This window comes from Halichoeres trimaculatus, unplaced genomic scaffold, assembly GCF_033239565.1.
Source record: "Halichoeres trimaculatus isolate MK-OKI-2021-1 unplaced genomic scaffold, fHalTri1.1 fHalTri1_scaffold_3, whole genome shotgun sequence".
In the NCBI taxonomy this organism is placed as follows: Eukaryota; Metazoa; Chordata; class Actinopteri; order Labriformes; family Labridae; genus Halichoeres; species Halichoeres trimaculatus.
This window is the reverse complement of record NW_027437181.1, coordinates 19,813,252-19,836,676: the sequence shown is the minus strand read 5'-3', so window position 1 is coordinate 19,836,676 and position 23,425 is coordinate 19,813,252. Positions and strand designations below refer to the sequence as shown.

At 40.3% G+C, this 23,425-nt stretch overlaps 1 protein-coding gene across 2 annotated transcripts in view; it reads right to left on the bottom strand.

Moving 5' to 3' along the window:
• Positions 1-660: 660 nt before the first annotated feature.
• The window catches only part of myo1ea (myosin IEa), a 44,893-nt gene continuing 22,128 nt past the window's right edge, over positions 661-23,425 (bottom strand). Inside the window, exons 6-29 of one of the 2 annotated variants that reach the window (XM_074666453.1) lie at positions 23,304-23,393; positions 21,702-21,833; positions 21,299-21,433; positions 20,873-21,005; positions 17,470-17,666; positions 17,283-17,363; positions 16,634-16,720; positions 16,430-16,513; positions 15,188-15,355; positions 14,401-14,486; positions 12,325-12,406; positions 11,984-12,090; positions 10,946-11,044; positions 10,371-10,515; positions 7,658-7,772; positions 7,400-7,569; positions 7,168-7,313; positions 5,086-5,232; positions 4,697-4,854; positions 4,276-4,365; positions 3,982-4,186; positions 3,560-3,595; positions 2,357-2,532; positions 661-2,150 (exon numbers count right to left, since the gene is read on the bottom strand). In XM_074666453.1, coding sequence (XP_074522554.1) covers positions 2,074-2,150; positions 2,357-2,532; positions 3,560-3,595; positions 3,982-4,186; positions 4,276-4,365; positions 4,697-4,854; positions 5,086-5,232; positions 7,168-7,313; positions 7,400-7,569; positions 7,658-7,772; positions 10,371-10,515; positions 10,946-11,044; positions 11,984-12,090; positions 12,325-12,406; positions 14,401-14,486; positions 15,188-15,355; positions 16,430-16,513; positions 16,634-16,720; positions 17,283-17,363; positions 17,470-17,666; positions 20,873-21,005; positions 21,299-21,433; positions 21,702-21,833; positions 23,304-23,393 — 2,946 coding nt within the window. In that variant the 3' untranslated portion in view covers positions 661-2,073. The remainder of the gene's footprint in view (positions 2,151-2,356; positions 2,533-3,559; positions 3,596-3,981; positions 4,187-4,275; positions 4,366-4,696; positions 4,855-5,085; positions 5,233-7,167; positions 7,314-7,399; positions 7,570-7,657; positions 7,773-10,370; positions 10,516-10,945; positions 11,045-11,983; positions 12,091-12,324; positions 12,407-14,400; positions 14,487-15,187; positions 15,356-16,429; positions 16,514-16,633; positions 16,721-17,282; positions 17,364-17,469; positions 17,667-20,872; positions 21,006-21,298; positions 21,434-21,701; positions 21,834-23,303; positions 23,394-23,425) is intronic. The other variant, XM_074666454.1, reaches the window with a different exon arrangement.

Below are 23,425 nucleotides of genomic sequence, written 5' to 3'. Positions count from 1 at the left end.
CGAGTGCTGACAAAAGGTGGCGACAAACCATCACAGACAATGGCACGGCACTGATAAAAATCACCTGAAGAACGGTTCATAATTCTGTTTTTTCTTTAGATTATCAACCGATTATCAGAATTGTGTATGCAGTTATACTTCAAATGGGGACTATTTTAACGACAGCCCATTTCTAATGTTATACCGGCAGAAGCACAGTTGTTACCGACAATACCAACAGCGGCTCCTCGATTGGCGGCAATACCGTTAATTCATTTAACTGTTTACATCAATCCGTCTCTGTACATCTAGCACGGTATTTGCCACGAGAAAAGTATTGAAAACGGTGTACGAAATCTTTTTTAGCTCATTAAAAATAAAAAACAGTTTTCCAGAACAGATTAAAAAAAAAAAAAAATGTCAGCGTCGTGTTGAACGACGTGAGTCCAAAACTTCAATGTTAACAGTTGACAAGCGACTGAGTGCCGCCATGTTTTTTTCAGAGGCCTAAACTCAGGTGTAAAAATTTGTTCAAAATAAGATGGCACTTTTACGACAGATTAAAACTGTTATACAACAAATCTTCAAATTACATCAAACATATTGCTTGACAAAAAAAAAAAACTCATTCTGTTGAGTTTGCCCAGTTGGAGTAGCCTAAGTAAATAAGCATTGGGGTCATAATGTCAAACAGCAGTCCCGATGGCATGTGATTACTGCAACAAATAAACATGACACTGTCCACTGTTTATTAAATGGGTTAAAAGCAGTTAAATACACAAAATTACATGCTTTATTAAAATCTACTGTTTTGTATTGCACATGGATGTTGTCAACCACCAAGATCAAACTGATTTGGGGAAAAGTAATGACAGCGGTCCGTCTGTTTTTACCGAAAAGAAAATAATGTGGATATTAAGTTGTTTTTTTTTCTAAAATGGCAAAGGAATGTGTAAGTAATGTAACAGCAGTGCAAAAGATGTGCAGAAACAGTAAAGAAGAAGCAAAAAGAATCTTGTGCAGTGCCGTGGAAAAATGTCAACAAATATCTTTCACCAAAAAAGTAACTTTTGCACTTGACAAAACAAAAACCATTCACCCTCGTCCGTGATAACCAAACTGATCCACATGTAGCTGAAACTGAAATAATACAGCCCTTGTGAGAAAAAAAGCAGAGAGCAAAATCGAAACATCCTTCAGAGAAAAAAATATAATACATCATTTTATATGTAAGCAACAACAGGCATACTCCTAAAAATGAACACATATACAGAATCAAATCTAAAAATGCCTGTTTGATCATTTCATGTAAACAAAGTATTCTCCTCTGGGTATTGCTAGCTTGGCAACCTGTCCTTTATGGACTGGACTTACTGGCTGTGGCATGAACGAGTGATGGTGTCTGTGTCTAAGGTAGTACCTGTACCAATAAAGTGCTAATACACCACAGACAGCATGTTCAGCTTACAGTATACATGGCCTCTACTATTCATGGAGAACATACTGAGAGATAAAAAACTAGACACAAACCTAATTTCCAGCTGATTCACCAGTTGTTTTTTAACATGTGGAGCAGGCTTATTAAAATCCACTTGCTTTGGTTCTTAAAATCGCCATAAAATCACAACGAGGGGGATTTACCCTCTAAGATGTTACACCAAAATAAATATCAAACCTTCATCTTTAAAAAAAGACATGTGAGAGTAAAAATCACAGCCTGGTCCCACAGATTAAGCAAACTTCATTTCCAGCGCTTCAAAAAGTTTGAGCTCAAAACTCCTCAGTAAAATATAAATGACAGTAAGGAGAACACAGAAAGCTATAAATACAATAAATAGTTTTGTTCAGTACTCAGAGTCAGACAGTCTTCTTGTTTTTAAAGCAGGGCCATGTTTCAGGCTTGACGGCCTTCTGGTGTGATGGAGAGTTACATTCATTTACTGCAGAGGCAGTAGTGGAGAAAGGGTGAGTTTCTCTCCTTGAGTAATCTTGCAGCACTTCTCTCTCCGTGTATAAGCTCCATCCTGACCTCTGAGAGGGTCGGCAGAACAGGAAAGCTCTCCCACTTCTCCTAGATCTGTGACCCGGCAGCTTTTAGATTTTGGTGACATAGTTGTTAGGGAATAGTCCCTGCTTTCCCCGAAGACGTCCTGTCCACCATCCAGATGCATCTATGCAACAGACAAGACTGAATGAGTCTTAAATTTTCACAATTTGATAACAAAGAAAGGTAAGTATTCATCATAGGCAAGATGTTAACCATGTCTAATAAATGATTCACTAGATACACCTTTATCCTGCCCAGTGCTTAAACACACTCATTCATATTCACTGTGCTCCGTACTTCAAGGATCCAGGGGTGTGTTCTTTGGCTTACCTTCTTTAATAATATCAATAACATCATCAGCGTTAAAGCTGAGTTCGTCTGTGTCCTGAGCGTCGTAGGCATACAGAGCTTTGCACTGGGGCACCTGGGGTTTGGGTTTGGGTTTGGGTGCAGGTTTTGGTCGTCCTCCTCCTGGTGGAGGCCGGGTGGCTGATGGTCTGTGGGCCCTGAAACATTTTAAGAAAAAAAAAAACAGACAAACAACACAACTGTAAGTTTCTTTAGCAGGGTGCTTGATGAATATCAAGAGCAGTCCTTTGTGCTGCTGTTGCTGTGAACATAACTGAGAAGCTGCTTAAGGGTGCGGCGTGTTTCAGGGATATAATACTTTGACAAAGTACATCCCAAGATTAAGTGTGCACACATCGACATCTTGTTTCATTAAAGCCTTTCAATGGTGTGTGATCCAAAACTATCAAATCTGGAAAATTCAACATATAACTTAACAGAAAAAAAATCAAATTCCCCTGTTTAAATATGATGAGCCAACAGGACCACAAAGAAATAATTTGGAGTGCATATTTATGAATGTGTCCTGAATGCTGTTGTTCATATATCAGCCACAAGATGGCGATATTGTGCACACCTTATTTTACAAAACCAGCGCGTGAGCCTACAAGGTTCTGAGCAGAAAGTGTTGATCCAGAGTCAGTGGTAAGTAAAATGATGGTGTATTTTATTCTTGTATTAACCATATAAATAAACTCATACTGTCATACAGTATCTTAGCTTTCCAAATCATTTTCAACACAATTCCAAACTTAGTAAATAAATTCAGGAGCAGAGTAAACCAACTGCACAACTAACTGAGGATCAAAGTAATTGGAAAAGTAAAAGGTACTTTATAAATGTATGTGTCTGCTTTTCACTCAGGTCATATCAAATGAAAAAACAAAACAAAAAAATATCCAAAATCTTTCATAACAAAAACTTTTTCAAAGATCTTTTATTACAGAAATAAAAGATCTATTGATTAATTGTAAGAAAATCCCCATTTGATAGAAGAAAAACACAGCAGCGGGAAATGTAATATTAGTTGTGATCTAAGTTTTGCTTCATAAATAAGTTTGAATTTTGGAAAAAAAAGACAAAAACAGAACTCATGTACAATAGAAGAAGCTTCTATATGCTCTGCTGCTGAAAGCTTTTTTTACTGGAAACCACCACCAAAAGTCTGCAAACACTCCAACTCACATTCCTCCATTTGAAGTTGGCCGTCTGTCTCCGTTACTACAAAAGAATAAATTGTCCACATTATGGCAAACTACAGAAACACAAGTGTGTATATCGGTGTTTGTCTGTGAGAATGAAAACTACCAGGCAATGACCTCACAAAGAAGATGATTTACTGTACAATAAAGTGACCTACAATTTAGAAAAATAACAAATCCTCTTGTGTTTACTTTAACTTCTGCTTTCAGAGATTAAACCAAAAGAGCCTGAACAGTCTAAGCAGTACAAAAGGGCTTGAAGTGTAAAGTGACGTGAAACTGGATGGAACTAACTCCAGTTTTCCTCAAACAGAAGCAGTGAACACTCTGAACAGTCGCCATTTTATTCCTCCTTTATCTCAGTGTGTGCTCATTCCCTGTTTTGTCTCTGTGCCTGTTTCTCACCCTGCAGCTCCTTGTTCGGGGACTCTGAGACAGTCCAGGTTGGGCTGCGGCCGGTTGCCCCCTCGCTCTTTCACGTGGCTGGTGTTGCTGGGCAAGATTGGTCGCGTCCCATTGCTGGCTGAGGGATGTCTCTGGCTATGATGCTGCGCGTTCCTCTGATTGGCCGAGTGGTTTGTGTTCTTGAGGCCGCCGTTCTGGTGAGCAGCTGTAATGAGAAAAGTTGGGATGAAGATGGTCCTGCTGCGCAGATGTAGGAAAAATGAGTGGAATAAGATTGTGGATGAAAATGCTGACCTGGTGGGCCTGGTGCAGCTCGTGAGGGGATGTTCTTGTGAGTTCTGGACATGTTGGGGCGACCCTGGGCAAAGCTTGTCTTGGTGGGACCTGTGAGGGAAGATTTCAAGAAAATAAGTGGCAAATCTATTAAAATGATAAAACTTGGAAATTAAAGAGGAAAATTACTTCAGCTGAAAGAAACTTACTTCCTTTTTTCTCTGACCTTCTTTTGCCATTTTTACAACAGCAACTCACATGAAGAATGACTGCCCTAAGTGATACTTTAATGACTATTCAGATTGTGACTGAGTCATCTCTATCATTTGCTCTCGAGTCACCACCTTCAAATGTCAGTGATGACTCTTCTCCTTTTCATTGTGTCATCTAAACTCACACTGAGAACATTTCCTTTGTGAACTTCAGGTCTATTATTACTCACGTGTGTTCTTTGGAAGCCCAGGGCCGATGCTGACTTGCAGGGATTTGCTGGAAGGTTTCAGCACGGGCATGTCTCCCTGACCCTGGACGAACACCACTTGACGGGAGCCACCCCCGCTTAAGAAGCCCCAGTTCTCCTTCTTCAACTTCATCTCCAGTCTGAGGAACAAAACGTGTGTTAATAAGAAGCTCAAACCAGTAAAATGTCACAGATGGTGTCTGTGGCTTTAAGAAGACAAGAATTGAAGGGTCAAAGCGAACATAAATTTAAACTTTTAATAGATCAAAAGTTGGGTGAGCTTTGTTGAGTCTCTATTTCATCTTAGAGATGAAGTAGAGTACAATTTATCATTTCACCTCCAGGTTGGATTTTTCTGTATGTTTACTTACGTGTTACTAAACTTGAGTGGTAGTTTCCTTTGGGTTTTCTCCTCAAACCTGCGGGCCATCAAGCTGATGAACTCTGTCTTAAAAACACACTCCAGCAGGCTGTCGTACTCCTGCTCATGCAGAATCATGAAATCGTCCTGCATCGTGCTGAAAACAGAAAAGCAGCAGTCACTAAGATGCTCATTTATGTCGCAGGATTTCTCATTCTTGCATCATTACTACTATGATTTTGTTTCTGTCTCTAGAAAACACTTCCCTTCTCTTTTGCTGGATAGAAGTCAAGGTGGAGAGACACACTCATCTTTCTCATTTGCATTAAAAGAGAGCAACTTGTGCTGGTAGTGCTTACAAGGATACTTCCTCCTTGTAGAGTAAAGTCTTTTTTTTTGATGAGCTTTTTACAACTCCTGCTTTCGCTCATTGCAACACCTGGTCCATATTACCCCACTGACTCAAAAACCACATGCTCGCACCGACAGTTGTGTGATTTCTCCCTCTAAAACAAGCTACACATCATTCACAACAACAACAAAGGCCTGGCAAGTCTCTCACTGCTTCTTTGCTTTGAAGGAGTCATGGCCTTGTCTTCATGAGAGTTCTTTTATTGTGTATTATTTCTGAAACCTGCACACACAAAGGGACAGACAGACAAATATGTTGAAGGTGGGTGTAATAAACTCCACATGGTTTAACTGTCCCTTGTGTGACATTTACAGGAACATGGGAACTTGAGTGATTGGAAATCCAGACTGTGGCTTTGAAGTAGGTTCATGACTTTGTGCTGTGCAATGTCTACACATTATACGGTGGGCCCCATGGAGCGGCCACTGTCTTGTTTTGGAAACAACTCATCTGCTGGTGTCACATGATACAACAGATCTTAATGTTTTGATGTTCCCACAACATTAGGTGTATCTTTTTCCCTTATTATTTTCTGTTAATGACAAAGAAGATCGATCGATCTTCATCGGGTGAAATCTTCATTGGTTGTGTAAAACTAGAACTGGACTAACAAGGAGGAGTTTCACACATCTCAGATGACCAATCAAACAGTATGTTCAGTTGCCTGACAGGTGCTGTCCATGAATGTGAATGCTGCCAAAGATGTGTATATATCTCAGATATAGACTGCAGACTGTTACTCCAGTCTTTTTCCAATGTCTGTTGAACGCTCATTTATGACATCCACAGTACCTCGGTATAAGAGCTACCCACTGCGCAAAGAGACGTCCAAAAGATGTCCTTTCTACATCAAATTTAAAATCATTTAGGAACAAAAACAATTTCAGATGCTTTTGTCAAAAGAAAAAAACTGTCCATGCCAGAATTTGAACAAATGTCCCTCCAGTTACATAGCCAAGTCCCTATGAATTGAGTTACTATCACTGTTACCGCTACTGTTGCTGCCACTATTTTATGTATTCTTTTTTAAAGATATGCATTTTATTTTTACTCTGATGTAGGGATGTTATTTTATGTGTGTAAATAATAATGGATACAATTGGCAGTATGAGTGCAATGTGTAACTGCAAACCCTGAAGGCTACTCATACTGTAAAATCCTTTTTTCCTTTTTTTTTTTTTTAAATAGTAGAGTAACCCTTGTCAGTGAAGGACTGGGCTAAGACTGAGAGGTGGAAATGAGAGATACTTCAATGGTCCTCTGCCATGGTGACAAAACATCTAAACATTTTGACTTGCAGTGCTTACACAATGCCAGAGGGACGATGCATTTTGGGGACACTGACTATTTAAAAGAGAAAAGAATTTAGTTTTGACACATGACTGAAGAGTTTTGGAAGAGATAGGAGCTTTGGCAGGTGAACCATGGTGTCGTGCTGAACCATCCAGGTTATTTTGGCAAAAGTAACAAGAGTGTTGAGAATGTCCACTTTGAATGGAGAAAAACTGTAAAATACATCAGCAACTTGCTGGTTTGTCCCTGACGTCATCAGCACCAACAGATCAAGAAATTCACAAGGCTCCAAAATAAAACTGTCTTCAAGTTTCTCTGGAAAATGAGACTGAGTTGGTGAGGTAAGTTGTGCATCTCAGGTTTGACGACTCTTAAACTACTTTGTACCTTAGAGAAACAGCTAGTATCTTCTCCACATCAATCTTCCTCTTCAGCACCTCAGTCACCTGGCCCTTCTCTGGACCCTGCTTCACCTTTTCTCTTCCAATCAGGTACACAGACTTTGGGGTCAGGATCAAGTCCCTCTTAATTCCCTAAGCAGAGCAGAACAAGCAGAGAAAGTTACTCATTGTTGATTTGTTCAGTCTCAGAAACAGGCCGCAGACTAAAGGAAACTGACCTTAAAGCGGCGGTCGTATTTTGTGACTTTGTCTGCAAAGTCGATCTTCTCCCTCTTGGCCAGAAACTGCCGTAACTCTGGCCTGTCATCCATCCCCAGATAGTCTCCAACAAAGTTTCTGTTGAGGCTGTGTCGTCGCCTCTCCTTGCGGTTCAACAGCAGGTCAGAGGCTACACAAACCCAGCGAAAGATCATGAGAGATGGAAACAGGTACAGAAGATGGATGGATATTAAACTGCAAGACATCCCTGCACTAACCTTCTTCCCTCATCTGGACATATTTCTTGCGGGCCATGTATTTCCTCCAGGCTTTCTGGATGGTCCTGGCGTAGCCGTCAAACTTTCGCTCCCTAGTCTCTTCCAGCAGAAAGAGCTGTGAACAAAACCAAAGAGAAACAGAATGACACGGAGAAAGGGACTGGAAAACCTTTAGAGTACAAACCCAGTTACACCTGAGGGGACGAAACAGACAGTCTTAAGATGCCTGTGTGCAACTGCAGAAAAAAAATATCAGAGTGGTGGAAATTTCCATCCCAATACCTCAAAGTTGATACTGATCAAAATTTAATGTTCTGTGAAGAGCAGGCCATTGCTCTGCTTATTAACTGTGTATCAGCAGCGTTAAATAAAAAAGGCGAAGTCAAACTGTACGATTGTTTTTGAAGGCTACTCAGCAGGGAGATATCTTGAACAAAAAGATATTTTGTATTTGATTTGCCAGAATACTGTTCATTTACATTTTTTATTTAGGCAATGCACTTTCTTCCAGTAAAGACATGAAAGCACTTTACAAATGTCGATAATCTTAATTCATAGCTGTTCCCCACTTCCTGAACGAGAAGCTGACTGTGCCCTAACACCACCAAACCATCTCACCAGTTGATGCCGTTTCCTGGCTGGCCTCTAAACACGCAATCACACTCTGCCCTCTCCCTGCAGACTAAACATCCTGCCTACTGCTGGAACAGAGCTGGCATCAAGCAGCCGGCCACAGGAACAAACCACCACCGAGACCAAAACACAACACATCGACTTCAACCACAAATGCTGTGAGAAGGAAATGATTGGGGCACTTACTCCACGGTATCACTGACCCTTTGACACTGATTCAACAGCTGGTGGGGTTAAGGTCTATAGCACCTTGAAGTATAAAACTAAGCAAATGGTTTAAAAGCTGCTATAATATAGGTCAACACAGTAATAAGTGTTTTTTAATTGTCAGCACTATTGTCAGAAATAAAGCATGAACTATGGGGCTGCCCTGTGTAGGGATGGGTATCGAATTAGGTACTTTCAAAGGTATCGACCGAATTCTGTCAAAACTGGTGGGTACCAATCCACGTAAAACCATAAGGTGCCAAGTTTAGGTACCTAAACACACCCTTGTGACTGTGAGGGAGATTTTCCATGCTGGACATGAACACAGCATTTCAGGGTTATATATTAAAGAATAAATGTGTTAAATAAAAAAAATATATGTTTTATTGTCAAACAAGTTTTTTTTTTTTTTTTCTATGACATAAACACAAAAAAGTACCAAAAATTGGTACCGTTGAGTACCGGTACCAATTTCCAGGTACCGGGTATCAGTACTGAATCGTTTCAAATGTGAAAGGTACCCACCCCTAACCCTGTGTTTAGAGAGTGGTGTGTAAACAAATGCTGAATGAGAAACTTGGTGAAACTACTTTTCAGTTAATTAAACTTTGGTGTATAGCTCACAAATGCAACAGGACCCAAAAGCTGATTGTTTCCAGCTAATGATTAACAAAAAGCAAATGACTATTTACACCACAGAACTTATTTTTAATCATCTTATCTTTAAAAAAATCACTGAAAAAACTGCACCAATTATCAGACAAGTTGTTGATTTGCACCAACCATCCAGGATTAAAATAGCTCTTAATTTCATCATATTTCAGTTGATGATGAGAGAAAATTTATTGGGAATAATCAGCAAAAGCTTTTTAAAAATAAGAATTCACAAATGGTTAATACAAACTGGTTTCTCTACCACCCATCCTGTTCAGGGTCGCGGGTGGCTGGAGTGACACCCCTCTGTAGTCCTCATCCCCCCCACATCCCCCTCGTGAAGCACATAAAGAGTCCCTGCTCATCCGTCATCACACTAACAGAGAAACTCTTCTCTCACATCTGGCCTGGTGTCAAACAAACTTTGCTTATTACATCCAACAGAAAACCCTTCTGTCAGACGACTAATGAGCTGGTGTCAGTGTCTTATCAGACAGAGGAGCTTGTTTTGAGAAGCCTGGCAGATCATTTCAGCGCTCCTCCCTGTGTGATATTTGCCTTTCATAATCACACCTCAGTGACTCGGACTCTTGGTCTCAGACCAGATCGGGGGATGGGGGCTCTTGGCATTCATGGCAACAATGAATAAATGCAGGCATTCAGAATCCGCTTTAAGGCCTGAATCAAACTATGATGTGTGTATGAGCTCCTAAACATTCATCTGTGTATGTTTGTGTGTGTGCAGTGTGCATGCTTTTTCGTGCATGGAGTGTACCAGCGAGTGTAGGCTTCACACAAGTGCTGCTTTCATAGAAACTGAAAAAAAGGAGTTACGGTGGAAAAAGACGGCCCTTTACGATGTCCCCCCAAACTCTGCAACCACAGCCTGTGCTTGTGTTTTAATTCCAGAGCAGTGTTGACTCAGTGCTGACGTGGTGCGAGGGTCGGGTTCAGTCTCCGCCCCTATTACAGGGATTTCAGCATGATTTGGGACTCCAGTGCCCTTTTATGGCTTGCAGTATGAAAGTGGGGAATTCAGTTTTTCCCTGCTAACAGAAAAGGCCTTTTCCCTGCCAGCGGACATTCTCACATGTGATTTAAGCTCTGTTAAAGAACAAGTGAGAAAGTTTATCTCATTGTCTTTATACACTTTTCACAGAGCAGTGGTATTATGAAGAGCAAACACTGAGCAGTGTGACAGTATGGAGATCAAACATACCGACTCAGGAGCTTTGACAAAGATCTTGGTGCGACCAAGCTGGTACTGATCCTGGTCCATGTTGACCGATCGTAAGAGATGAACAACACCTTGTTTCTCGTCCCCTCGCCATGTAGGCCAGGACTCTTTGGTAAGGATGGCATACCTGAGGGCCAGAGAGTTCATAACAGATCACACATTTTACACAAGAATGGATGACGTTTGTTCCAAACTTGATGATTTCAGATACAGTTACGGGTTAGAAACTGGTGTTCTCTTTTCCATGAAGATAACCTTTAACCTGTTGAACTAAGTGCAACTTTTCTCCTGTGAGGTAACATGAAGAAAGTGATGTAACTGTAATATACTAAATGTTTATGGCATTGGAAATTAAAAAAAAATAATGACTAGGCTAGACTAAGTGTTGATAATCGCTTTTGCTCAATCTGCTTCTTAAGGTCAGTGTCTGCAAAGATACCATCATATCTCTATTTTTAAACCACAACAAAAGCTGAAGTCAGTGTGTCCTCAATGTTAATAAAACAATGGGAGACCTTGTAGAAATTCCACTTCTTAACACAGTCTCTGTCTGTTACCTGTTGAGAAACTTCCTGAAGACTCTGCGGTAGGCGTAGCCAGCACGCCTAACCCTGATGTTTTCCTTCAGACCCAGGTACTCCACTTGATGCTTTACTCTTCAGACAGGTAAAAAAGACAATATTGAACAACATTAGAATGAAATGATCAAATATTGCCCTTTGGCATTTGTTGAAATGACTAAAACCAAAAATCAAGTTTCACAGATTAAGTTAAAATCAATGGATCACGACAGCTTTCAGTTGGAACTGTATCTTGTTTTCTGTGTGAGACATTTTCTGTTGGCTACATTAATAAAAGGCAAGAGTGGGGTAGTTACTAGCACTTGGCATAAAAAGCTTATCTTTGTCCTTGAAGGACCTTGTGTGTGAAAAACCTTTAACAAGTGTCACTGCTTATAAAATCCAGATGTGTTTTATTTTGAGTTAAATCTGTCAGCTTGCATTTTACCATCGGTAGCCAGGAATATCAGCTACTGAAGTCAAGATCTGCAGCGATCCTCAAGCGGAAGGTAAAATCACAGGTCATTGTATGCAGAACAGCTGTGTTTGACTAACTTTTCCCTCAAACAAAGACATTAAGCACAACTTTGTACACTCAGACTTCCTGTGAAATCACGAGTTCCGCTGCTAATTAATCAGCTAGCCCACACCGGATCCCCAACAGGAAGGTCATCGGCTCTGAACAATACAACAGCGCTCCAAACATGTAATGGAGTGGCAAAGAGCGGGAAACTGGAACAACGGGATAAAGAGGGGGCCCTGTTTTAACACCACTCACATGACTGTGTCCTCAGAAAACACCAAGAAAGAAAGAAAGAAAGAAAGAAAGAAAGAAAGAAAGAAAGAAAGAAAGAAAGAAAGAAAGAAAGAAAGAAAGACAGAAAGAAAGAAAGAAGCTTTCATTAAACCTAAAAACTATGGGTAGATACACATATACATACAGCCACTGGCTTTCTGTAGCTGCATTAAGTGTTTAATGTGCTGGATGCTGGAGTGGACTATGAGGATCACAGGGGTCTCAGTGAGTGCACTTACCGGCTCTCCTCCCAGTCTCTGGGTTTCTTGGTTTCATTTGGTTTAATGCAGCGGATGTAGTGAGGAGTGCATTTCATCAGCGTGCTCACCAGATCATTGGCTTGTTTCTAAAAGATGGAGTAAGAAGAGCAGATCCAAAGGAGGATGATGCCAGTAATGATGACAGTGCAGAGACACAAAAATGTTGTGACAGAAGAAGTGGCTAAAATTACTGACAGACTGCTGAAGGACTCCACTCCTGAACAGTAAACACACGTTATCTTTTCAAAAGCTTTCCCCCACAGTGGCCCTGATAAAGAAGAGGGACAGGTACACATTGTACTGCATACACACACACAAACCTTTATTTTGCTGCCTGCAGTTGTGGGTCGACCCTTCTTGTCAGCATTGAGGTTCTCTGGAAACAGTGCTCTGATGAAGGCGCTGTGAAAAGACAACGGTAAAGAGACTGAGTTAGGATCAAAAAAGAAAGCCTGGTTTTATTCATGTCCTAACAAAAGCAAAATGTTGCCCTAAACGCAAATGTGGGTGAAGGAGATAGCATCATGTATCATGACTTACCTATATAGTCAGGGGAAAAAGTAGGGAGGTTCTCACCTTTGAGTTTCTCAGACATCACAAAACCAATTAATTTTAAAATGATGCTGAGTTGTTGTTAAGTTGTAAGCTGTGATTTTATTTTTTATATTATTACTATATTATTTTTATTTATGCGTTATTGTATTTTATTTGGGGTGTCAATTCATATGTTTACTTATTGTAAATTCAATTATTGTTATTTTTCTTGTAATATAAAACAATACATATATTGTTTAAAACAACAAAAACAAAAGCAAAATGCTGTAGTCCTTTGAAAAATGTTCAGACTCTGTCAGCCAAAATCAAAAAAGTCTGTTAATGACTGACAAACCAAGGACCTTTGAGGAAGGTCACAGGTTTAAATTCCTGAACTACTTGGAACGGTTGGGTGATAAAACAGCAACGTGTGTGAACTGTGTTTGTACAAACCCTCATCCCTGTAGCATAAGTTTTCAGAGTTTATGAAAACATATTTTATAAAATTGATGTGAGTATTTTCAAATGTAGATGACCAAAAAACCCACCAAGATGAAACAAAGTTACATTTTGGTGGTTCAAGAATCGAATGTTCAGGAGATGATTGACAGTCTAGTAGAGTCAATGATGAAAGTTTTTCCTTAGTTCGATACACGGTAACAGTTTTTCTCGAGGAGGGACAAAAACTTAGCGTAGAAGTGTTTTTGTTTGGGTATCTTTATCCTTTCATGTGATGCTGCCGATCTGAATATTGCAAATATCTCTCAAGTTTTAATTTTCCAAGGTTTCCTTGACTGAAGACAAACACAAGTGCAAGTTTGTACCTCAAGCACATTTTAGTTTACAGATACAACATACACTTAGTGTTGACTCATCATAAACAAAGAACAACATTATCAGTTCTTGAAAGTCCCTTTGCTTAAAACAGCTCATTTTTGGCTTTCGTGTTCAAGAACTGTGTCACTCAAGGCACAAAGTAAAAGGATCCTTTGACCTGTGTCAGCTGCTTTTGTTTGAGAAACCAACACATCAATATAGGGAGACAGGCAAGTCGGAAATGAACTCATTTATTTCAGCTTCTTTTTACCGCCACCTCTGGTGTTTATTACTTTTCCCCTCTGTTTTCTGTACAACTATTTTGTTATTTTAAAATTAGACTCTTTCATATTTTCTCCTGTATTTGTTTGGTTTTAGCATCTGAATCAGGACTATGGACACAGAAGAAAGGATCAGCAGGTTGTGTGTAGAAAAGAATCTGATAATAACGTCCAGCTGACTACACTGGTCGCTCCTTTCTTCTCTATTCAAACCTGCTGCTCTGAGGAATGAGGCTGCTTCCTTCCTTCTCCAGCTTCCTTCAAATGCAGCTCAACCAAAGCCTGTTATCTATGCCTGTACATATATAAATATACATGCAAGTTATTTTGTTGCAGAGTGCATGTATGTAAATGGGATTTTTACATGTCCTCCTCTGAGGCCTTGTTCAACATACACACACAGACGGCAAGTGGTGGCTGAGGCCTACAAGGGTCACACAGACAATGCATGGCTGTTTGCACAGATGGCCACTTTGACACAAAGAAGGCCCATGAAACCAAAACACAAGGGGAACAGACTCCACAAAGCAGCCCCACAGGGAGACTCCACTTTTAAGACTGGGCAGACCCTTAAAAGCTGCAGATCTGTGCAGCCGCCAGATGAGATCCAGGGCAGAGGGCAACACGTTAACCCTGCCCTGCACACTTCTGCTACTTACCTCCAGTTTCCAGATGCACCTCAACGTATGAGACCCTCAATTCCATGTATACAGTTATAGCCGTATGCAGCACAATAGACAATGAGATCTTCACCATGTTACTTACATTTGACTGCTCTGCATCAGCTCAATGAGGTCAGTAAAAAGGACATCTCTGTTCCTTTCACAGAAACCATCAGCATCATAAGACACCTGTAAGGGAGACACAGAAAATTTCTTAAAAAGTTAAGAAGGCAGGGTTTTATGGGGGAAGAAAATGACCAAGTTCCAAATCCAGACTGTAGACCTTTCAGGATTAGCTTCCTCATAAAACCAGCAGTGCTTTAAAAGTGCATGAATTGAAAGATGTTATTTCTGCGTTACTGTAGACACAGACTGGAGGAATGCTTGGAGCCCGGTCATGGGAGCCCTGAGTCTTTATTGCATGGCTCATTAAGCCCGCGGCATGTGTGTGCCAGGCTGAGGCCACCACACATCTGGAAAATGACACGAGACAACCTCGGCCAAAGACCACCACAATGAAAAAGAATGCAAAAAAAAAAGTCCTATGATGAACTTTAATGTATGAACTAGTGAACATTTATTCTGTATGTTGTTGCAGTTTAATGGTGTTGCAGAGAAGAAGAGACTTTATCCATAAACACACAAAGAAGAGAAAGAAGAAAAAGAAAGATGATGACATCTACTAAAGGAATTAAAACACCAGCTGTGTATATTTCAAACAGATTACACACATGTGGTGTTACAGACATAGCTCCCATACCAACACCACAAAAATGACACTTTTATAACTTTCTATATCAGGAAGCTTCAGTCAGCTCCCTACTAAGAACTGTATGGTTAAAATAACCTTTTGTCACCTCCCTGAAGTTACATTACATACTCATACTGACCTTGCCAGCGTAGTGGTGGATTATGAAGCCCTGGTTCCAGCTGTTGAAGTGCTCATGGGTGTTGATCTGGACTCGGAGCTTCTGCAGCATAGTCTGGTCAGCTCCCTCGCCAACCGCGTGCATGGTGGCACAAACATCATCCAGGATGCTCATGATGCCAGGTGGATTCTGGAGTTGCATAGTAAAAATAACATTATATTTTTTTATCACTGCTTTATTTAATAGCTAGCCTGGCCTTTATGTGTGTCACTCAATTTGAAGGTCCACTTTTCACTGCACCTCTAATTAAAATGAGCACCTGGTGTTTTTAGTAATTTATGACTGTTGCAGAATAAATGAGAGTTCAGATAAAGCAAGACATGAATACATACAAACTAATTCCTGGCATCGTATAAATCACAAAGATAAGAGGACTATTGGTAATTCATAGCAGGAATATGACACGATTTGAAGTGTTTCGCACCAAATAGCAACTACAGGGATTCTTAGAGCTATTAATTGTCTGATATATAGCTTTAAATCTAATAATGGTTCTATTTTAGTGTAACATCTCAGACATTTCAAACACTGCCCTACTTTGCTCCATTGTGTCCTTAAACAGTGGTCTTTAGTTTGCACAGTACTGACGGTGTCTCTGACTCAAAGAACGCAAGCTTCTGTTCAGAGGACACACGTTAAGTTGTCACTGGATTAACCAAAGTGGGTCTGAACTGTCAGGCAATGATACAGACCCCCGCTCCTCTCAGATGGAGACTTGTTTCAAAGCCCTTGTTGTTGATTTCATGGATTAGGCCCCTTGGTGGGGCAGTTAAATCAAATCAAGAGCCATGTCGGCACATTTTGAGGGGAATTAGGCTGAAAGTCATGCTAACAGAGCAGAAACTTCTCAAAAGCTGCAGCTCAGAGCTCAAAGTAATTTATCAAGAGAGTTTATCTCTTTAGGTCAAAACACAAAAACACTGTTTGTGGTGCCCAGTCAGAAAACTATCATTTCTAATATTTATCCAATTTAAATTATATGTATTTATTATTTGTATCTTCCATTAACAGCTATAATGCTTATTAATTGAATTACTATATTATCTTGATTAGCTAAAGGGTCTTGAAGGAAAATACCAACTGTAACTTACTAAGTCCCAATAGTGAAATGAAAAACCAACTGGTTGTGATTTTGTAATCTCATTTTTGTTAAACAAATCTGGAATTCCTCATGCAAGATTCAGTTGCTAGGTTCGTATTTACTTTGCTCTCGATGAGATCACAGACAATCTTGTTGTTGAAGTACTCAATCGGAGTCCACTTTATGCCCTCCTGTACGTACTCCTCCTGCAAAACGGGACATGAAACACAGAGCTTACAGCAAGAATACAGAACATCTATGACAGCAGGAAATACATATGAAACAATACAGAGCACGTATAGACAAAGAATGTAGTAAAACTTCACCTGCTCTGCCTTCAGCGTTAGCTCGATGAATATCTGCTGCAGTTTCTCATTCACAAAGTTTATGCAGAACTGTTCAAATCCATTTTTCTAAAAAAGAAACAATGTCAATAAAATAAATACACAGAGCTCTTTCATCAGTATGAATATCCCCTAAGTAAGCTCAAGAAGGTAAGAGGGCAAGAGGGTAAACACATGCTGTCCAAAGGAAAGGATCTATTGAGCACTCCATCTCACAATAAGTTGAGCCTGAGCCTGACGTGTTGCTTGTTTGTAGCTTCTTGTGAAAAAAGCAGCAGAAAACACTGTACTGCTGACCTTCTTTTACACTGTGCTTACAAAGAAAACAACAATCTATTCACTCTTTGCAAAATCAAAATAAAACTAAAGTTTCATTCAGTTATTTAATCACACCATTGAGTTTGAGACTTCTGACTAAAAAAACAAGTAATCAGATTAGAAAAGCATGTGGAGGTCTGCTGTAACAATCAGGACATAGAACTTAATCCGTGTACTTTATAAATTAGTCTTATCCTCTATTTTAATCTGTTTAAATGCTCAAATTTAAACCTGTTAATCTGATCTGCGTGTGGCTGCAGAGTAACATCACAATGACCCAAGTTTCAGCCTGTGAAAAACCAAAAACACCTACTTGAAAGATTTCAAATCCATAAATGTCCAAGACTCCAATATTGAACTCCTGATGATCTTTCACCATGGCTTTGTTGATTGACTGTAATCAAAGAAGTGTGTTAAGCTAATGTGAACGTTATATCACAGATTAGTCATGTATACGTTTTTTTTTAAGTATATAGTGATGTACAACAATGGGATCATACCTCAACCAGGAAGTCAAATACTCGCGAATGCAGGGCTTTAGAGAGGGCGTCACGGGTGTAACATGCCTGCTCCACGTTCAGTGTCACATCTATGGACTCCACAGCATTTCCCCACTTGCTGTCCATCTTCCTGCTCGTCAGCTTCTCCTTCAGACGATTCTGGTCAATTCCAAGTAGAAACGCAGGAAAGGCCAGGACTGTCAGGAGAGAAAGGAGAAGGGGAAGAGGAAAGAAAACACAACTTACTAAATATTCATAGCTTCAATTTCACATTATCACAATATAATCTCCCACTATTATGAATGACAAACATACTTTTTCACTAGTTATACATGTTTGAAGACAAATGATAGAAACTCAAAAATGAGGCGGATAAGTAGAACAATAGGTTCAAAATGAGTTTTTTTTTGGTCTAAAGGGGAAAAATAACTCATTCAAATCAATCAAGTTTATACTTAATAGGATATCAGGATGATGCTGTACCATTCTGATTATAACTGAAAAAATGCTTCATGATAGTTTTATGTTCATGAGTAAAAAACAGCATCCAAAAAAACACATGATGGTGCATTTAAAATGCCTCATTGAACCTTTAGAAAACAGAGAAAGCCAGGGCTAAACCAGAGCTCAAATATCCTCTGTATCAGCCCTCATCACCAGTGAGAAGTCCAACAAATCAACAAAAGCATGTAGTGATACACACAATACATGCAGCTGTGGTGTAAAGCCACACAATCGCCTCAAAAATGAAACACTCTCTGGAGAGAATTCACAGCACACAAGCTTTAATTCTTAGCTGAGTGAAAAAAACAGAAGAATAGTTTTGGGTTAACACTTGAAAAAAACAAGAGTGTGCCTCAGATCATTTGTCCTGACCTGGCGTTGATATTGTCCCCTGAGAGCCCCTCCCTGCCTTATTACAGTGACTCACTTCCCCTAAAAGGAAATGGCTCTCAGACTCACTGTGTCTGGGAATGCATTAGACCGCTGCAGTAGCTCCCCTTATGGGACATCAGGGTGTGACTGACCATGCGCCGGCTTAAATCATGACAGGAGTCGTTCTTTGTGTTTAGCAGAAAAAGTGTGGATGTGGATAAAAGCATGGAGTCCTTTTACATGAGCTGAACGTAAACTTTGGGAACAATACTCTTATAAGAAACTCCCCCTTAAGGTCATTTGTTAGTCAAAGCAGCGGTGGAATAATGAGAGGAACAGGAGGGAATGAAGTCAGCACAGAGTGAGAAGCTTGTGGCTCCACTCCTCTGTCAGATGTGACATAAACAATGATCCTGACTCACAATGCTTCACCACTGAAACACTGACTGAGACCCATTCTTTCTGACTCTTAAGAGATTTATCTCCTGCCAGTTTGCTGAACTTAGCTTATTTAAAAATCCACCTTTCACCAACATTAACATCAACATTTGATTAAATTGATTTGACCAGCTGCCTGACCTCATTATGGGCAGTCCATGTCCTAAGCTAAGTGAAGTAGCTGCTTGCAATGGTTCATCTTTACCAAATAGACATTAACGGGTTATTTATATTCTCAGATGAGGAAAAAAAACATCTAACAAATTTTAAACTCTAGCTCTAAAAATATCTTTCAGACTCGATTTAGCTGAAATGAACAAACCCACATTTACAGATTTGTTTCATTTGGTCCATTACACAGTCACATTATACAGCTAAAGTTTCTTAAAGCCTTAAAAAATTAAGTCACAATTCCAGACCTCAAAGAGCAGCCTTCTGCTGTAAGTATCAAACTATGTATGACTGAAAAAATAGTACCAACCAGCCAACCATTGTCTAAGTCATTTTTTCAAGTAGGTCTAGTCTCAACATTTATCTCATAATGCCCTGACTTTTGCTTCTGAGTGCATGTAAATGTCTGTGTAAACTTGGCTGCTTGAGTTGCATATGGAGAGCACATGAGTATTTGAAACACTCTGAAATTAAAGCACACAGTAAGTGAGACTGGATGGAGCAGGAAAGGCAGAGATTATGGAGGCCTGCTGTTAGGGCTGCACAGTACAGATCGAGGCTTTGTATGCCAGCACACAAACTTTCATCTGCATCATACAGGCGCAGCATGTTGAAGGAAGAAGAAAACAGGAAGGAGTAAAAAGGTAAATGAGAAAAGTGAGTTGGGGACAAGGCAAAAGAGAAAATAGGGACAGGGAAAATATCTTTCCAAGTTATTTTATTGGCTGAGGAAATATGTCCAGACCTTCAAAAGCATTTTATTTTCTGGTAATCTAGCAAGGTCTGGATTATTCCAGACATTTGGCTTCGGCCCTGCATTAACACAATAAAACTTTAGGGAGTGACAGCGGCGAGAGAAAAAGGCTCAAAAACCAAGCAGAGAAGGGCAGCTTGGGACAATGAAGAGAGGATATTTTCCACAGCCTGGTTTTAACTTGAACATCAGCAGCATTGTCTTTAGCTTCAGTCATGACCAGCTTTTTGTCTGTTTCTTAAGATGCAGTAGTAGTTTGTGCCTCTGATGGCATGTTGATCATCCACCATTAAAGCCAAGACTCAAATGTTGAAACAAATATTGGATTGACTGACAGATTTGTACACTGATGTTCCTGGGAGGATGAGCGTGATGGGCATGCACTAAGTGATTGAAATTTCTCGAAGGATGCTGTTAGCCAAACTGATTATGTCACATGATCAGGTATTTACAACGCTCCGGCTGTAATTTGTGGTTAGTGCGTCTTGAGTAAATGTTAGCACTCCAGAATGCAAAACAAGCTTGCTGAACTTAGCGACTACTACACCCGCTGAACACAAAAGTTCATCTTTCTGTTAGCATGGTAACTTTTTACATTGAAAACACTGAGCTACTAGCATAGCGGTAGATTGTCAGACTTCTTCAAGGATTCACTGCAGGACCATGTCGTCAGTGTGAGACTGTCGGTGAGAATTTTAGCATGCTAGTGTTAGCTTACAACAGAAGCTAGCACGGTTTGGACATTTTGCCTTTATGCACAGGATCATGAATACCTCTAACCTCAAATTTCACTTCAGACTGAATAACAACAACCGAGCAATGCATTTGAACCATATGTTGTTTTTCAGCCTGAAGTGCAACTTGGATTTTTTTGTCTTCATTCAAAAAGCAAAAAAAAGGTCCAGACTTTCACTTTTAGTAAAATGTCTTGATGTAACTGTTGCTATAAGTCAGCACTTACTGATTGTTTGAAGTGTTGAAATTGAAGGGTTGAATTTTTTCTGAGCCTTTAAGTTACACTCCCCCATCACCACCATCAGAAAAACACAACATTCTAACAAAATTCAAGGTCCCCCTAAGGTGTGAGATACCTGCTTAGTTAATATAGCCAGTTGTAGCATGTAGCTGGGTATTGTTGCACCCCTCTCGTGTGGCTATACTTACACTCTTCACTCTCCACAGCAGCATAGTTTCCCGCTTCCTTGAAAGTAATGTTTCCCAGGTGCAGGACTCCAGCCACAATCTGAAGCACCATAGAGCTGTCATCCGCTGAGATGCCAATCACGTCCATGGCATGCTGGGAAAGCAAGAAAAAGAACATGCTAAATCAGGGCCAGAGCGTGTGTTTACACACTCCTGTGGTACCTGGCTCATGTCCTCTAATTACTTCTGTTGCGGTCTCACTTATAAACAAAAAACAGGAGCAGATTTTTGGAAAAGAAAACAAAAGAGGACTGGTAGGGAGAGGCTGTAGTGTAACAGGAAAACCTGTGAACCATACGAAGACAAGTGTGAGCTTCATATACACACAAAAACACCACTGATGGTGTTCAGTAAAGCCCACATCAAGCAAAGGGAAAGCAACTGTACCATAGTCTCCTGGAAGTCACTCTTGTCGTTGATGTCGTCCACTTTGTAGGAACCAGACTGATTCAGATAAGAGTAGTAATCCAGGCTTGTGATTCCCAAACTACTCTTCTGCTCTCCACTGGCTCCTTCTATCAACTGTGTGGCAGAAGATAAAGGTGAATCACGTTTATTGGGTTTATATTAAACCTTGTGTTTGACTTTGCATGAAAAGAAACTGATCTACAGCACATCTCTTCTATTTTTTTCAGGAACCTCCAGCCATCCACGATAAAAACAGATTGAAATGTTAGCCTGTGGCCAAATGGCACTCCTCACAACATGTCCTGAAATCCCCTCACAGACTCTCTTCTTTTAACAGCCAAGTGCATCCCGCTCCCTCTTAAGCTTGAAAAACAAGTCTCACCTGGTAGAATATATGGAAACTCCTCTCTCCAGGATTCCTCATGACGACACGAGACTTCTCCAGGAGGAAGTTGGAGATCTTCCCCCCGTCTGGCTCACCACCGGAGCTGAACTGGATCTCAAAGTATTTTCCCTGATGGTTGAAAACACGTTTTCTTTTTTAGTATAGGAGAAGGCTGGGATAAAGCTTAAAGCCAGAGCTGAAAGACCTAAAATATTGGCACCTGGCTCTTCCAGGAGAACTGATGGTGTGTGTGTGTGTGTGTGTGCGTGTACATCCAAAATCTGACCCTGCTCTTTCTCTTCCTCTTTAATCCAGACAAGATGGAAATGTATTATCTGTTCCAGCTTCCAAAAGTGAACAGAGGCACTATTTATTCGGAATAAAGCTTCAAAAAAAGTGGTGCCTGTAGGCTCCTAGTGCCAAACCAAATCCATTACCCCAAAAACCTAGAAGATTTCACACTACTGAGATAATCCAAGTTTGTATGGGAACCAAAGATGTGTTCTTCAGCTTGAAAATTTAAAAGGGACTGTTTTTCTTACAGTGTGCTTTCATTAAATTGCTACTTAGGGGCCGCTTACACAACAACGGTTTTAGGGTGAGACGCAAAAGTTTTGTTGCGTTTCGGCCTTGCGTTTACACAGAAGGTCGGCCGACCTAAAACGCAAACTTTTGAAAACGGCCTCGAGAGTGGGATTTTTCTGAAACGCTGCAGACACCGTTGCCGTGTCAACGGTAACCGGCCGTTTTTAGTGGAAACGCTGACGTCACACTCCCCTCCTCACGAGCGCGTACAACAGCAGGCTACCGTTGTTAGGATCATCGTGAACTACCATGTTGTGCTTGTGCTGCTCAATCTACTGTACTGCTGACTTTCTTTATACAAAATGTGCATCTGTTGCTCCACTTTTTAACGTAGTGTTCCCCAATCCACCAGATAATTGGCTCAACTCTACTTCGGTGGAGATCTATATAGCGCCAACTATAGGCTTGGCATGCTTAATACAGCGTTTTCAGTCCCTCGGCGTTTCCGTGTTAACAGATTTTATTTTTCATTGAGTGTTAGCGTTTTTAGATGAAATGTCGTGTAAACGGGGCCTTAGTGTCTTTGTTTGCAGAAGATGCACCTCAGTGGGGCTAATGTATATCTTCCCACAGTGTGACCTTAGTGCCTAGTTTTGGTTAACCAGGACACACATGAGGTTTTCTTTGTCATGCAAACAAGCAGAAAACAGAGGAAAAGCCATTGTTGTTTTCTGTTTATTTCATTGTTTTCAAGGTCCTCAAATTATCCCAGAGTAAGTACTTCCCTCTATGTATTTATGTTTGAGTTACACAGTGTCTTAGAATTGTCCAGTGCAAATCAGCTCACATGAAAAATATTGCTAAAATAATGTAGCCTTGATGGCAGACTTTCAAATTCCCCTTTTAAGTTAATCACTCCTGCCTGTTTCTAATCAGTATTTTCCTGAAAATTTCAACTGACTATCATGTGTTTTCTTTTTTGGGTGAGAAGAACCAGTTGTGAATGAAGCCAAAACATCAGGCTCCCAGATTCTTAGAAAGTGAAAAAGGCCAACTGAGAAATGAAAGCCTTACAAATCTGCTGGAGTTGTTGTTCCTCACAGTCTTGGCATTGCCGAATGCCTCAAGCAGCGGGTTGGACTGCAGAATGATTTCTTTGACGTGCTGCAAGGAGACAGAGGCAATGAGCTGTTAGC